This window comes from Strongylocentrotus purpuratus, unplaced genomic scaffold (genome assembly GCF_000002235.5).
Source record: "Strongylocentrotus purpuratus isolate Spur 01 unplaced genomic scaffold, Spur_5.0 spur5_scaffold_17, whole genome shotgun sequence".
Taxonomy (NCBI): Eukaryota; Metazoa; Echinodermata; class Echinoidea; order Camarodonta; family Strongylocentrotidae; genus Strongylocentrotus; species Strongylocentrotus purpuratus.
Window position 1 is genome coordinate 8,731,576 of NW_022145602.1, and position 18,217 is coordinate 8,749,792.

Sequence of the window (18,217 nt, forward strand, 5' to 3'; positions counted from 1 at the left end):
CATTTTTTTGTAAAGCGCTTAGAATCATTGTATTTAGCGCTCTAGAAATAAAATCTATTATTAATTATAATTATTATTACAGAGAGAGAGAGAGAGAGGTGGTAGAAAGAGAGGGAGAGAGAAAATGATATATAGAGCCGCTGACAGACAGAGTGGAAATCAGAATGGTAAAGCTAAATTATGATAGGGATCGAGGGATGTTCTTATCTCAAGGCAATCGTATTATTTCTATAATATTGTAAGCATAAAAGTCAGAAGAAAAAAAGGGCTTTTGAAGGCTAAACAAATAAGAAGAAGAAAGATAGAGCGTTTGAAATTATTTTAGATTGCAAATGATTTATATTTAAAAATTAGCGAATTAATCACAAGAATATAAAATAATATTGGAGATAAATCTCCAAGTTTGGCTTGCACTGGTCATGAACTTACCATTTTCTCCCATCCATATTTTCCCTCGTGGCCGCATCACTGGAAACATATCATTATTTCATTTGATCTTATTCATTTTCTTCATGATCTTTTTCCAACAACATACTAATCATGATAATAACAAAATCATAATAATTACATCATCAACGGTAAATATTTACATTATCATAAACTTGGAAGGATTGCCATTATAGACATCTATACGCTGAACAGCTGCTTGAAGGCGTGGTTATGTATAAAAAGTTATGAATAATTCATTAAATACCCGGCATAAACAAAGAGATCCTTCTCCCGAATCCTTCTCAGCCTGATAAGCTTTGAACATAAAGATAGTTATTGTAATTAGAAGACATTTTTTTCATCTACAAAAACTTATTCACGTAGGGCTAAATGATCAGATTAGCTCGATTTTTACCATATATTTTACTTTATGTTACTTTACTTTAATTACTCAAGTCCAGGGCTCAACTCTACTCTACTTCACTTTACTTTACTTTACCTTACCTTACCTTACCTTAATTACCTTACCTTAATTTACTTTACTTTACTTAACTTTGCTTTAGCCCCGGCTTTAGCCAACTTTCCTTTACTTTATCTGATCCAACGTTGCTTGTCTTCGCGCCGCGCCGAGGACCAATGATGATGACGTCAAATATTCAACAACAAAAGTCAATCAAGATCAATTTTTCAAAATGGCGGCGCCCACAGTCATCTTGGATAACGGTGCTTACCACGTTAAAATTGGACTAGCATCTGATAAAGATCCCAGGTAGGCACGAACTTATTGTTGTCAACATACATATCTTTTTCACTGTAATGGAATGATAAGATTTTACGGTTTTAGTGCAAACTATAATACAAAGAGCTGATTACAGCCAACATCGAAATACGTTACGCATTGTTGTAGTCCCACATCATCTATATTTCTGTTAGCTGGCCTGTCGCTGATATTTCTATAGAACAGACGGGTACGCACACTCCTGCAAAGCATAGAAGTCAATGCTAATTAATGCGCACATGTATGTCCCTAAAGTTACGGCGGGTCAAAAGACCAGCCCTGTTATAAATCTGCACTAGTCTAGTAACTAGAAAGTAGACCTAAACAAACAATGCAATGCATGAATTATCAATTTGAAAATAAAAATCTATCAGATCCGTTAATCGTTATCAGCAAAAGCAAACTGCCAAACATTCAAACAAACTTGATTAACCAAATCAGCATCTGCGGCGCAGCGAAGACAGAAATATTGATGCTGACAACAGCTAGCATGTCGGCGATGATTAGATGATGATGTCGTATTGACGTAGATGAAGTCAGTGAACAGGTGAAGATGTCAACGTACAAATACAATGTCCATGATAATAAAAATCGGTTCGGAGACGCATTGAGTTAAGACAAAAATAGATCTTGAACCACAGCAACAGTCAAAATGACTTAGGGTCTACTAACGAAGATCGAAAATACAAGATGCTACGACGACGATGACGATAAATACGTGCTGTTAATATTGTGAAAATAATTATGCAGACTGGGAAAACCAATACTAGATTGCTCTTATAGCTCTGCATGGAGTAAAAAAAAAGTTGAATCACATCCATGAAGACAATTATCAAACGCTCCAAATTGCGATGTGAATAGGAGCAGCAGTCGAAACCCCTGCCAGAGGTGCAGGGACAAAATTTGGACAACATAAAAAAAGGTAACATTATAACCCCCAAAACAGCAACAGTCTGTGCGTGCCAATATAAAAAAATCCCACTGGTTTATTAGAGCAAAACCCCAATCAACATGGCAGCGTGATTGGTTAGCTAAGCATACGAAAGTTATATGCACTTTGCGTAGCAGTAGAAAATCTGCGTAACAAAAGAATATACAGGTATATCAAGAAACCAGGCAGAACCAGTTACGACATGTCTTGAGTCCAGTGGAAGAATACCACGCCAAAAGTTAAGGGGATCAAAATTTCCTTCTTCGCCATTTTAAAAAAGGAATGGAACACATGTATTCTGAATGTGAATCGTGTAAAAAAAACAATGCATACAACTCGTAAAACAATATTGCAGATGCAACAATCATGAACCAGTACTATTTCAAGTAATCGTTTTAGCTTTACCTTGATAATTATGTCAAATGATGAAAAAATATGATGCCAAAAACTTGGTTCATAATCCATATTGCGCATACGTTTCTTAATTTGTTTGTTTCACCTGACTGCTAAGAAAGTATGCTTTTCAGTAAGCAACTAGGAGACCAACAGCTTTTAGTCCTCTCTGAGGGACTTGGTATTAAGAATTAATGCCTTACCAAAGCACACTAGCGCATTGACTTGGTTTCGAACCCGGGACCTCCCGGTAACGAGACCACTGCTCTACCACTGAGCCATCGCACCTCCTCATTTTGTTCTCTTTGTTTTTACTCGGCAGGCACATACCAAACTGTATCTCCAAGTCTAAAAGTGAGAGGAGAAAGCAGTTCATTGGTAACCAGATCGAGGACTGCAGAGATCTTTCCGCACTCTACTACATGCTTCCGTTTCAGAAGGTAAATTTCAATTTTCTGAAAAAAGACCCTTGAATAAATCTTAAAGATAAACTTGAGTTCTGGTAAAAAAAGAAAATCAATTCTCACAGAATCTAACAAAACTTACACTGAATGTTCAAGATTACAAATAAATGTCATGTGCCAAACAATTTTGGAAGAAAATGTATGCTGGCTGAGTAATGAGCATAGAAAGATAAGGAAATCAGGGTACTACTAGCCCCGACGCCATGTGTGTTGTCCCATATACATCTTTATGTGTAAGTGATTGTTACTTTACCAAGACTCTGCCAAATTTATGATGATTTTGATGACTCCAGAACCTTGCATTACACACCATTACTTACATGCTATATGATCAACTTTTCTGATCCATTCCACACCTTTTCTTTCACAATGCAATTGCATTACCAGAACTCAAGTTTATCTTTAAATTAAATTTAGCTGGGGGTGGGAAGGGTGGGTGGTGTAGTTTCTGGGAATATATTGCTGTTGTTATGATGAGAATCATTTATATGAGGAGCACATGCAGGAACACTGATGATGAACCATCGCTCTTGTTAGTTCTATGCATGTCCCTGAACTTCCTGAAGTCATACAAATTGTTAAGGTCATTCTTTTTCTTGTTCTTCCGGTAATCTTCAAAGGGCTATCACAGAGATGGTGATGAAGACAAATGATTTTTGATGGGATAAGGCCCTTAGATACCGCTTGAGTAGTTCTTGGTTTGGGTTGGGGTTAAGCCTAAGTGAAGTACTATTTGTCTAGTCCCATCAGTCCAATGTCAGATTCATATTTCGTAGGGTCCATCTCTCCCATGAGCCTTGTGTCATTGGTCCTGTTATGAATGGGCTTTAGTTTGCATTGGACCAGTGACATGTAGGACCAACTTTGCACATCCAAGTTCTTCTGTCCTATTCATAGTATTGTCTGTAAGAGGGCATGTACACTGTAGTTGGTGCCATTATCGTAAAGCATGGAAACTCGTATTTTTCTGTCCTTTCACCCATGCAGGGTTACCTTGTAAACTGGGACGTGCAGAGGCAGGTATGGGACTACATGTTTGGCAAAGAGCTCCTGGGACTGGAATGCCCAGACACGACGGCCGTTGTCACAGAACCATACTTCAACTTCTCGTCCATCCAAGAGGCTATGAATGAAATCTTCTTTGAGGAGTACCAATTCAAGGCCTTGTTAAGAATAAATGGTAAGAAATGGTGTACAGATTTTACAAACGTGGTTTACCAATATCAAAAGTCAACTTTGAAGAATCAAATGTAGGATTTTGTTTGTTTGTTTGTTTGTTTTACCGCTAAGTAAGCAGCCAGGGGACAGACGGCAAAGGGCACTAGTGCATTGACTTGGCTAAATTATATGAATTATGAATTCATTTTTTCATTAGCTGCATTTTTTTCCATGGGAACAACAATCATAATGTTCCTGTTTTAGAAAGGGAGAGATGAAAAGTTCCAGAGATAAATAGAACAGTTTACATTTGTGCGTTAGGCTCCCCCTCGAAGTTGCATAACACTCAAAAGAACATTATTTAATCAAGGTGTAAACCTGCCCCCCCCCAAAAAAAAGGGCTGACGCCCCCATAGTTTCATGCATATAATTCTGTATAATCCTATCTTAATTGTAAGTTAGTAGACATTCCTAAGGTCATGATTGAAAAGAGCAAGTGGTGTCAAAGAGTGAAATCCAACTCAGCTGCAGCCAGCACATGATGATGATGATGATGACAATGATGACAATGACGATGATGATGATGATGATGATGATGATGAAGATTAAGATGATAATGATTATGACGATGACGATGATGATGATGATGATGATGATGGAGATGATGATGATGATGATAATTGGGGATTGATGATGATTATGATGATGATGATGATGATGATGATGAGGGAGATGGTGATGATGATGATGATTTATGATGATGGTGGTGGTGGTGGTGGTGGTGATGGTGGTGGTGATGATCATCATCTTCATGATCATGATCGTGGTGGTGGTGGTGGCGATGATGATGATGATGATGATGATGATGATGGTGATGATGATGATGATGATGGTTATGATGATGATGATGATGGTGATGATGATGATGATGATGATGGTGGTGGTGGTGGTATTGATAATGATCATCATCATCATCATGATCGTGGTGGTGGTGGTGATGATGACGAAGACGATGGTGATGAACCCTGAAAACTTGACCTACAATACAATCCTATTTTTCTTTACGACTTGTCAATCTTTCAGCGGGTACCCTGAGTGCACACAAGAGAAAGTCTGAAAATCCCGAGCACCGATGTTGCCTCATCGTAGACAGCGGATACTCCTTTACCCATATAGCACCTTATTACAACAGCCAGAAAGTAGCAGAAGCGATATTCAGGTATGAGTAGGCGTGTGTGTAATTTATTTATTTATTCATGATTTCTTTCAACAGGGTAGTTTTATTCAGTTCCACTGGAAGCCAGTGGATCTGCTTTTCAAGAAAGCCCTGCATAATACAATGACAGTATAAAAATAGTTTGTATACATTGCCCGATTAAAGGAGGTTCATTTTTGGATTCATTGGAGTCCAAGCTATCAGAAATTGATGGGGTTCAAATTTTCCCAAAGACACCAAATTTCCCAATTGCGTTTTATATCAGCCATTTTGGCTCCCAATATGGACCCCCGAGGATATGAAGGAGGGGTCTGAAAATTTGAACCTCATCATTTTTGGCCAATTGGGACCCTTTTGAAGCCAAAACAGCAACAACAACAACAAAACAAAACAAAACAAAACAAACAAAATTGGCAAATAAATCCTACAGGATTACATACCATACCGCACTAATAAGGTCTATTTAAAGTGATTTTTGTATAATTAAAAGAACTGATTCTGCAGACAGTTTAGCTTCAGCTAGATTTTACAAAGCACAACACGCATATACAGTCGATGTGCGCTCATTTGACATTGACATTGACATTTCACGTAACCTACTTTGCTATGCTTATTCAAGGGGCAAGTGGGGCAGCAGTAAAAACTAACAATACAAAAGTCCTATCGCAGGGAGATAGTACTTATCTATCATTTATCATGCGACCTCGTTTAGACCAATCAGATTGCAAGATTCTTAGTATGTGGGATATAATATTTATTATCAATTATTTACCAAAAATTATTAAAAAAACTGAATTGTTTTTAACGCCAGTTATGTAATATGTGTGTAATGGGCTTCTTATAGACGTGATTATCAATGAGATTAAAGTCTCGGGACTGACCTTCAACGTGATAATCTGAAATATCAGGCACCTTCAGCACTCCTTGAGATGGATATATGAGCGCATCAGAAATGTTATCAAATTGCAGCATGAGCTCAATCCAGGATTTCTCTTAGAATCTGAGGCAAAGATACACAATCCCTTTAATTTACAATTTTGTACTGTAAATATCACCACTGAGCCTTCTCAGAAATGGTATCTTTCAAGTGATTATTTTTAATTAAATTCTGTCTTGACGCAAGAGGAGAGCTACAAAATCCTCATTATAAAAGAGATTAAACGTTCTGTGACAAACATTTTTTTAAATAAAAAAGGAAAGAAGAAATGAAGTTAAAATCTATAATTTAAAAAAAAACTTAAAAAATTAGAGACACTATACAGTGAAGATGACCAGGGAAATCCCATTATCTTGAAAGGGCAAGGCGCCAAACTTGTGGAATGATATTAAAGTGACTCAGTAACATTGTTGAAGGTTGATGCAAAAACTGTGTAATTTTTGGATGAAATGTTACTGGTATTAAAATCCTGACAAAATTCTCAAACCTCAAAGATATTTATGGTTTTCTTTGAAGACAGTAAATTCTCCCAATCATTTTTGAATTTTCTCAACCACTTTTCCATGAAAAAAATTGACAGGCTTTTAAAAATCTTTCATCACTTAAATGTCTAGAATGGTATATATAGAGCCATTTCATAGCTTTGTGACAATTTACATTCACCTGAAATGTAATTAAATTGTAATAGTATAGTTGGGAGAATTAAGGAATCGATCAGATCAGTTTTTCCCAATTTTATCATTAATAATGGTCTGTTTTCACTCAAACTTTCAGATTAGGTTTAATTGTACATCTAGCATTGAAGTCACTACCTTGGCACCGTTTTCTCTCATCTGATGTTCCAAAGGCCCTTTAATAACACATGCGTAGGAAATATGTGCTCTCACCTCACCAATACGACCTACATATCAAATTATTTACAAACCTCAGCCCTCCATGTAAATCCTGCCTTTTTTATATGGAATTAAAAAAAATACCCCACTAGGCATCCAATATAAGAACATACATGTAGTTCCAGGAATATATTTCAGATGCAGGTTTATCCTAAAGTATCTTCCTTAAAGAGAAAAATGTCAACATGTCTTTAAAAATTTTGTTTTCATGGCTTTATAAGAGTAGGGATTAGCGGTAATAATTGGACCGCGCCTTCTTTAATCTTCCACTTCAGTGATGCTAATTCTCCCGAATCCAAAGCAAGATAAATATTTCTTCTTCTTCTTCTTCTTCTTCTTCTTTTTCTTCTTCTTCTTTTTCTCCTCCTTCTTCTCCTCCTTCTTCTTCTTCTTCTTCTTCTTTTTCTTCATAATAATATCACACCTTCAGTACACAATGCACACCCACCATATTATGAATTCAACTGTATACATTTCATAACCATAATTTTCATAGTAAACTTTTTCTCAAGTGCCAATTTAGAATCTGCATGTCTCAAGTCTCAACAATTCAAGAAAAAAAAAGTATTACACAAAAAAGTAATATCGTCTTTTTTCTGATCTACATGAAAGTCTTAGATTTTTAATCATTGTGAAAGGTCAGCCCTGGTAATATAGATGAAGGCTCTGTAATTTATTTCTGTACAGTTTGGCATTTGATAGAGATGTTGTTGTTGATTGTAGCCATATACTGTATAATAGATCATACAGTTTCAATTCTCAATATAGGTCAACAAAAGTTTGATAAGAATCTGAAAGCATTTCATTTCCATTTCAAATCATCCTTTCTGGAGCAATTATTTGAAAGAGATTATATTTCACTGTCCACTTTAAGCCTTTGACCAGTCACCAGACCATTCTAACAAAGTTTGATAAGAATCTGAAAGCATTTTATTTCCATTTCAAATCATCCTTTCTGGAGCAATTATTTGAAAGAGATTATATTTCACTGTCCACTTTAAGCCTTTGACCGGTCACCAGACCGTTCTAATCTTCAATATAGGTCAACAAAGTTTGATAAGAATCTGAAAGCATTTATTTTCCATTTCAAATTATCCTTTCTGGAAAACAAAGGATAGACTCCAAAGTGAGTCCCAACAATTTTTTGAAAGAGATTATCTTTTACTGTCCATTATTAAAGGTAATACAAAGTTTTGGTATGGGGTCATGAATTTGGTTCAAATTAACATATTGGAAAAATTATGTGATCCTACAATATTCAGTAACCGTTGTCGCTGTTGAAATCGAGTCTAACGTGATGAAATTGTAAATATTAAGCTGTTCATGTTGTATAGCTCCCTCTCATGGTCAAGATATCAATTTAGCTATAAAATAATGTTTCTTGACTAGAATCGACCGATTGGCTATTCCCATTTGGAAATTATATACCACAACTACATATTCTGAGATTTTCATGGTCGCAGCTACCATTGTTTGGCCGTAGGCGCTATTTGAAATTTATTAAAATTTACCGGGAACACCGGTAAATTTTTCAATTCAAATTTTCTCGAAAGCAGAAGTGTTTTAGGGGCTAAATTTTCTGGTGCTTATTATACATCCACAGGGGCATCCAAATATATACAAATTGTAAAGAATCACTATCCAGCCAATTTTCAAAATTTACCAAAACTTTGTATTACCTTTAAGCCATTCACCAGACAGTTTTAATTCTCAATATACATATAGGTCAACAAAGTTTGATAAGAATCTGAAAGCATTTCATTTCCATTTTAAAGGCATCAATTAACAACGTTAAATCTGAGATGCATGGCCCAACGTGTTATCAGTGTCTGTGATATGGTGTAACAGTGAAGCGCTAAAAAAAAGTGCACTTCAAAATGAACATGAAGTGCCTCAACAAAGTAAAAATCTTTGAGTGATCGGTTTTACCATACTCATTTTCCCCAATAGACTGTAGTGTTATAAAACCGTTAGGAAATTGAAGAATGAAATTTGATTTCCAATCATAAATATCTTGATAATCAGACATACGATAGGCTTGTAAAAGTCATAGGGCTCCTGATTGACTTAAAGGTTTATAATTATCATTGCAGCATTAGCTAAATCAAGGATTTTTAAAAAGGATCGAGGACAAAGTTACTGGATCCCTGTAAGCCTATGGCCAGACAGTTTTAATTCTCAATAAAGGTCAACAAAGTTTGATAAGAATTTGAAAGCAATTATTTTCCATTTCAGCTCATCATTTCCAGGAAAAAAACATGGAAAATAGACTTATTTAACAGAATTAGTTTCATACTTTGAAAGGGATTATGTTATGTTGCCCACTCTGTCTTATAGACAAGGCAGACTCAAACATTATTTCAGGTCATATCTGACTTAGTTTATTCCATATTTTGAAAGCAGTCTGTTCCTGTTTAAAATCATCATTTCAGGATAAATGTGGGAAGCAAAATCTTAACCAATGATTTGCAAGAGTATATCGTATCTCATCCCCAGCACCTCGTGGCTGAGAAAGTTGTATTCTTTAGAATTTACAATGTAGGTCATGTCCAATAACATTTTATGCTTTACAGAGATTTTGTAAGCATGGTTTTTCTTTCCTGTTTTAGAATCAATGTCGGGGGGGGGGGGGGATAAAACTCATAAAGAGAGCTTTTTTTTCATATCGTCAGCTGCTAATCAAACAGTTTTCAATACTTGCTCTCATATCCAATACAGTTTGACAAATATACATGTAATACTACCGGTATTGGGCAATATATTTGTGCTTTCAATCGTAATTTCAGGATCAACGTCATATGAGAGAGATTACTGTATATTGTATTGTCCGCTCTACATGTACGTCATAGATCAAACTATTTTAATTCTTGTGGTACATGGTTTGTCAACAAAGTTTGATACAGATTTTGGAGGCATTTTATCTGTTCTTTTCCAGGGTGGTAAAACTCCTCACCAGTCATTTGAGAGGGGTCATTTTTTTTGTATCATCATCTTCTCCTCATGGAAGAAACGGTCATGATTGATTATTTAGGTCACGTCCAACAAAGTTTGATAAAGGCATTAGACTTTTTTTTCTCATTTAAAAAGTCATTTCAGGGTCAACTTTGGGGACGAAACAGTTATGATCAAATTTTAAGGTGATATCCAACAAAGTTTCATTAAGGCATTAGAACTCTACTTCTGATTTTTAATGTTATTTCAGGATCAACATCAGGTATAACAATCACAGTTACAGTCATTTGTAGGTCATTGAGGGGGTAAACTTTTAAAGATAAAGTTGAGTTCTGGTCATGTGATTGCATTGTGAAAGAAAAGGTGTGGAATGGATCAGAAAAAATGATCATGTAGCATGTAAATATTGGTGTGTACTGCAAGGTTCAGGAGTCATCAAATTCATAATAAATTTGGCCCAGTCTTGGTAAAGTAACAAGCACTGTACTGTACACAGAATGATGTATATGGGACTACACAAACATGTAGCATAACAATCTGTCCAATATTTATGATGTTACATGTACATGCCATATTTAGAATATTATGGCATTTGAAGAGCGATGCTTTTCAGGGAGCATTTTTTATCTCATGTTCTTCCACACTTGCATTATACAATGATATCACTCACAAATTATTTTTCATCTCCTCTTTCTCTTTAAATGTCATTTCAGGGTCAACGTGGGGGGTAAACTCTTGACCAATCACCTGAAGGAGATCATCTCGTACCGTCAGCTGCATGTCATGGATGAGACGTACGTCATGAACCAGGTCAAAGAGGACGTATGCTACGTGTCATCCCAGTTCTACAAAGATATGGAGATTGCCAAGTAAGTCCACGGGTAGCCCTAGATGTGAATTGTTGTTATTATTGTAATTATTATCATAGTTATTATTTTTATTATTGCTGTTGATCATCATAGTGATCTGTCAGTTTATGGCAGGTTCAGTGACCCAATCAGAATTCTACATCAAGCTTCTCCACAAGTACCTCGGTCTTGAGCCATCCGTTTCAGCATTTCATATCCTGTTACTCCACATTCTGTGATTAAATCATCTAGAAAGACTTTACGAGGGCTTCCCCTCTTCTTCTTTCCATGTAGACAACCTAGATTTGATGATCTAGTGGGTCAAAGGTTATCTGTCCTCTGTTATCATTGGTCAAACAGTTTTGAGCATCAAGTAACGCCTAGCTGGAATGCTCCCCAGGGAGTGGAGATTGTGCACACAGTGTGTGCGGGCAAGTATTGAATCCAATGACCAGGGTAATAGTATATCTGTAAAGCGCTTCGAGACATTATAGTTGTATTAAGCGCTATATAAAAGCGGAATTATTATTATTATTTATTTTCAGGTTAAAAGGAAAAGAAAACACAGTTTGCCGAGAGTACGTCCTTCCGGACTTCCACACTGTTAAGAGGGGCTTTGTGAAAGAAGACGGTAGCAAGCAGAAACCCAACGAACAGGTACAGATAAATCTTTAAATCACTTCCCGACTGACTGTAATACGTACTGTACACTGTATGATAGCTGGAAAAAACAAATCACAGTCAAACCTGCTTTAAGCCTCGGTCACAAATGCCATTTTGAACAGCTACGAACGCCGTACGAACGATTTTCAGACAATGGAAATTCGGGATGACAATGGAAAAACAGGGGGATTCGTACCAAATTATCGTTCGTACGAACCTTTGTGACCGTTACATTAGTGACCACCTGCCTACAAAGACCACATTTTTTGTTTCCCTTGAAAATGGTTTCTCATTGAAACATGTACTAAAGGAACCTGTCTACAAAGACCACTTTGTGTGTTTCCCTTGGGAGGTCGCTATAGACAGGCTCGACGGTAATTGGAAACACCTTGGTAGAAAACATTAAATGGAATAGCATTGAGGTATATTTTATTGTAATCGTCGAAAGACTTATATTTTTTGTTTTCAGCATCTAAAGATACCTCATTTAAAGCATTTTCTCAAATTTAGTCAAAGTGGGTTGTTATGTGACTTCTGAATTGCCATTTCTTTTAATTGTTATAAATAGACTTGTTTAATTATCATGCAATATTTTATAATCCAAACATGTCTATTTGAAAATGCATTCTACTACTGGCTTCCACTGTACAATTAATCTTGTAAAAATCTTTCCAATTGAATCAAATATAAATAATTGCCTTTTAACATTATGTTTTTAATGCTTAGCGTCACCTTCTCCTTTTTTCATAATTTTTGTGTCAATGTACATTCAAAGAATTCAAAAGTGATTTTAACAATGAGATATTATTGGTCGTAAAGGAGTAATATTGTTTAGTTATTTACAATAAGCAATGTAAATATTCCCATTTAAATGTTTGGAAATAATTTCCCCTTTCTTTTTACTGCAGATTGTCCGCATGAACAATGAGCGTTTTGCTGTCCCGGAGATACTCTTCCACCCCTCAGACATCAGTATACAAGAGAAGGGGATCAGCGAAGCCATCGTCCATTCCATTAGTGCTACACCAAAAGGTAAACAGAGTGGTGAATAAGGTCTTATTATTCAATCCCTAAGTAAATATTTATGATTAAATGATTATTAGACCATATAAGTATAGTAGACACAATGGGAATTAGACAAACTTTGATTTTTTTCTCAGTTTTACTCACCTAATGTGAATTTTAAAAATTTTCATTAAGAAATATATCATCATTATAGTTTGCCATTACACATTTTCTAAGTTTTCCCACCTGGTGTGAATGGGCGCCGCAGACAAATCACCAGTCTGCAAACCTGTATTTTTTTTTGTCACACAAGATGCATCCTCATCTCTAGGGTAATAACGTTTTTTTCTCAAAGTTTTACTCACCTAATGTGAACGAGACCGCAGAAAGCTCAGCAATTTATGTATTTGATTTTTCACACAGAAATATATCATCATTATAGTTTGCCATCACAAAGTTGTTCCCACCTCGTGTGAACAGACCTTGATTTTTCACACAAAGATGCATCTCCACCTCTTCTGTAACAATGTTTTTTTTTTCTAAAGTTATTCCGAAATGTGAATCGGCCCGCAGAAAGCTCACCTGCATGTACATGTATTTTTGCTTCTCACACAGAGATGCATCCCCACCTTTACCGTAACATCGTCCTGACCGGCGGCAACTGTGCCTTCCCTGGGGTCAAGGAGAGGGTGGAGAAGGACGTCAGGTCCCTGGCCCCCGTCGAGTACGATGTCCAAGTCACGCTTCCACCAAAGTAAGCATGAAACTTTGATTCAAGGATGCATTGTTTTTGGTGTATTTCGGGGAGATATGATCTTTTGATGTTTTTACATTTTAGTGTTTCTATCAATCGATAATTGTTTAAAATGTAGTTGTTGAGGGGGAGGTGGATGGATTTGGTCTTGATGATAGCTGTCCAGGAGGAAGTAAATATTTGATTTGATAGTTTAGTACCACTTTTGTGTCACATAAAAACAAACAAATATCGAAAGGAAAGAAACTATTTTTAATTCAGTTTTATATTATTTGTAGCTTATATCTAACATGTTCATGTTATCAGCTCTACTCTATCTTCAATGAATGTTGAAATTGTTTAGTGTCAACCTGTTCCAATTTTCCATCAGGGTGTAAAAGTTTGTATAATATTCTGATGATTTTGTAGTCTCAAGTTCGCCATTATATGTAGGACAAAGAACAGAATTCTAACTAGGATATATAAAAAAAAAAATACTTCATGAATCAAATTTGTTTTCAGGTGATGAAGCATCTACAGTACATCAATAACAATGCCAAGAATTTGTGAATAAGTTGTCATTTTATCTTTTTTCCATTCAATTTTTTACTTTTCAGCCCCGTGACGTATGCATGGGAAGGAGGGAAGACGATGACAGAGTCCAAAGAATTCTCCAAGCTGACCGTCTCCAAGAAGCAGTATGAGGAAGAAGGCCAGAACATCTGTTTTGACAAATTTGACGTCTGATGTCGATGTTTAGTTTCAAAAGGACTTAAATCCTGTATTTGGATCGATTCTTGTGGATGTAATGTACATGTACATGTATCTGTTCATGGTTTGATATATTATGCTCAGGAATTCAGTGTTGCAAGAAGGCCAGAAATATAAATGCTTTGAGGAATTTCCTGTCTGATGTCAACGTATTGAACAAATTTGATGTCTGATGCCAACATTCAGTTTCAAAAGGACTTAAATCCCGTATTTGGATTCTTGTGGATGAAATGTACATGTATCTGTACATGCCGGTTTAATATAAATGCTAAGGAATTCAGTGTGGCAAGAAATGTAAATGTCTTGAGGAATTTGTTGTCTGATGTCAAACATATTGAACATTTAGTGTCAAAAGGACTTTGGAGCAGATTGTGTTTGAACTCTTTGGATACATGTATATCCCTACATGACCATTAAAGTACACAGGATTTACGTTTTTGCAGAGAGGTCAGATCATCCGTTTTGAAAAATTTGATGTCTGATGTCAGCCATTCATTTTTAACAGGACTTTACACATCCTGCATTAGGACCTGCTGAATGTGCGTCAGAATCCAGCAAGAAAGATGGAACATCAGTTTTTAGATGTTTAATGTCAATGATGAAAGGACTCTAAGCTGTATTTATACTTCTCATAACCAGCATATTTGTATAAGTTTTTGAGCATCTCCTTCAAATGTGTCCAGTAACATGTTTTAACGGGATCGGGATGTCCACAGACTTTAATAATTGCACAATAGTTTGGAAAAATTGGCCCCTACTGCACAGATTAAACTTGCTGAATTCCCCCCTACCTCCATGTGAATTTGCCTATGAATAAAAGGTACTTAAAACCTGTCATTTTGAAGCCAACTTAAGGCTACTTGTCTACCTAACTATTTCAACTACACCTCACTGTATTTACTTCTTATCTGTGCGCAAGAGAAAAAAAGCCTTGTAGAATCCCTCCATAGTAGTCCCTATCCATGTTTTGCTTTAGTGGATTTTATAAAGACTAGTTTGACTGTCCGACCAGTCTTCAAGACCATAGCGTGTTAATGCTCTTCTGTCTTGAAAATAGACAATATCGTCTGTAGAGAGCCGAAAATGGCGTAAACTCTGTATTCAAGCAGGAGTTAACACACTTCTGGCTCTCAACAAACAATACTTTTGTATGATGATGTGTACATAACTGCATTCCTTGTAAATATATTTCGTAATAAACACACAGAATAAATGATCAAATGATTTCTTTACTTTATTGCGGGTACATATGGAGTGTTAAACATTGATACACACACGATTTTACACTTGACAAAAATACAGTATACACAGTGCGAGAGGATTTGGCAAGCTTATTCAACAGATATACATGTATATATATAAATTTACAGTCAAAATTATGCAGTTGATTCAAAGATATTATATTACTATTCACATGATACTACTAGACTACTGTTTCATAATAATATTACAAATTCAAGTGAGTTTTCTAAGACTGATGCTACAGACAAATCATCTGAATACAATAACTGAACAATAGTTTATATTGACCATATATACAGCAATAGTACATGTTACAACCTACACTTATAGCTTTGTGCAGTATCTTTGGAAAGAAAGTACATTGTACAGTGGAACCTCACAATACTGTTCTTGGGACCAATTAAAGTACCCTTTTATATTGAAATGTCTTTATATATCAGGGTTAAAATGTACCAATCACCACAAAATATTTGCTCTGTATGTCGTAGAAGTTGCACATTGGTAAAACTACAATTTATATTGAAGTCATGAGCCACAAAATGTCTTTTCAGTAATAATAGTTATAACAGTGCTTAGAAAGTGCTTTCCACCCGTGATATTGCAAGTTTCAATACACACTAAATGAGCATGAAAATGACTTGTGGGTGCACTAGTCAACGCAATTGTTCGCATGTGCATGAAAGAGGGCACATGCAGGACCCAAGTCTGACTGGGGTTCTACTCAATCTGTGAAAGGGGTCTTGGATTATTCTTCATTTTCTCCAACCTGTTTAATAACCCATAGAATGCCAGGTCAATCGTTTTGAAGTGGATTTTGTATGTACACTGTACTAGCTATACACAAATTATATTTTTAAGGGGGTTGGTACACTTTAAATCAATAACAAAGTTTTACAAAGAAGCAGGAGCAGCAAAAATAACTTTGTTATAATGAGTTTGTTTTGTGCTATTTGCATTTTTAAAAAAAGAAGTCCTCTGTATTACATGTAAAGAACTTCATCGCTTTCACTAAATTCTGCTTTTCATACCATTAAATTTTATACAAGATAATCTTGCATTAATAAGGTTTTAGCAAACTGGTTATACTAAAAGCATTGTTAAGCTAACTGAAGCATACCAATAATTAATGCACTAGTCTATATAAATGAATTATTATTATAATTATTGAACTAGTGGATAATTAAAGATTACATGTAATAAACCCTGTATAATTTGCTTTGAGTTCAGAATGGATTAAATACATAATCTTCTCAAGTAATGATAGCTGGATTTATATTTAAAGGGATTGGGTATCTTTGCCTCAGATTCTAAACAAAATCCTTGATTAAGCCCATGCTGCTTGCAATCATTATTAAGTTTAGGTCAGTCAAAAATCCCATGACAAGCCAATCTAATTATCAAGATATTTATGATTGGAAATCAGAATTTAAAAAACTGTTTTCCCAACGCTTTTTTAATAAAACTACAGTCTATTGGGGAAAATGTGTATCGTAATACTGGTCACCCAAAGATTTTTACTTTTTTGAGGCACTTCATTTTGAAGCGTTTCAATATTACACTATATCACAAACATTGATAACATGTTAAACGATGCCTTTAAACCAGTGGGATTTCAAAGATAACATGTAATAAACCCTGTATAATTTGCTTTGGGTTCAGAATGGATTAAATACATAATTTTCTCAAGTAGAAATACATGTAGTTAGATTTATATTTAAAAGTCCACATATTCATATATTCTCTCTCAGGTGACGTGGGAGTACAAGTCATTACTTCGGTAATATTTGCTTTGATGGAATTAAGTGTGATTAATACTCTGAATCTAATTAAGTCATTTAGGGCCTTAAAATTTGAAGACTCCCTTACTGGATAATAGCACATGTACGATAACTCTTATCCGAGACTTCAATGTAATCCACAGAACTGCTCAAAGGGCTTGAGGTAATCCTTAGATTCTCTTCAAAATAGCAACTCCATGTCACACATGTGATCATTTTTCTATTTCTATCCATAATACATGTATCTACATAAGATGAGGTTTCAGTGGTACTGTTAGTGACATTCCTCCCCTAAAATGGATGAACTATTAGTATGAAAACTTTATGGCACAGGGGAAAAAATACCTCCAAAATTTCAGGGGCTACTTTTCAAGCTTGCTTGCATGAAAATAACATTCTTTAATTTGTTTTTGCATTGAACTCTATGCAAATTTTTCGGGGCTCTTTTATGACTTTCTGGGGCTTTTGGGGGCTTTGGGGGAGCATTTCACCCGAGCCCCCGTGTATTTTTTTCACAGATATGCCATCAATAACATCTACATGTTCCTACGACAGCTTTCATCAATAAATTTACAAGTCAATTTTTCTTCCATCATCGATGCTACTAAAAATTGATAAAAAAATGATTTCAAAAAAATAAAATCTGGAATAAAAACTTATCATAAATGATGAAGTCTATCATTAATGATCTGTATACCAGCCGATCGACACAACGTTACTTTTCGGAAGAAAAAGATCCCTCACTTCTACCAGTCTGAATTCAATAATCCTTAGTCTTCTCTGCAAAATGGCAACCCACAGATGTCATTAAAGCGATCAATATACCATTTGTTTTCCTTCCAGCTGCTCTACAGACGATATTTTTAATCAGTCTGCTCCGAAATAGATTTATTATTTGAAAACAATTACATGTACATGTAAGCCATCATTCTGTTATTTCTATTGTCTGGATGTTGCTACTCCAGTTCCATAAATCCATTCATGAATGTTTAATGACTGATAAATCTGCTAATGATTGCCTAAATG

At 35.5% G+C, this 18,217-nt stretch overlaps 1 protein-coding gene across 1 annotated transcript; it reads left to right on the forward strand.

Annotated features, from left to right (window-relative positions):
• Positions 1–1,072: 1,072 nt before the first annotated feature.
• On the forward strand, positions 1,073–15,620 carry LOC583459 (actin-related protein 6). The gene is made up of 9 exons (XM_783365.5): positions 1,073–1,198; positions 2,854–2,971; positions 3,983–4,175; positions 5,237–5,372; positions 10,865–11,020; positions 11,545–11,656; positions 12,571–12,694; positions 13,283–13,421; positions 14,018–15,620. The coding sequence occupies exons 1-9, from the start codon at positions 1,122–1,124 to the stop codon at positions 14,145–14,147; spliced, it is 1,185 nt and encodes a 394-aa protein (XP_788458.3). The 5' UTR covers positions 1,073–1,121; the 3' UTR covers positions 14,148–15,620.
• Positions 15,621–18,217: the final 2,597 nt, after the last annotated feature.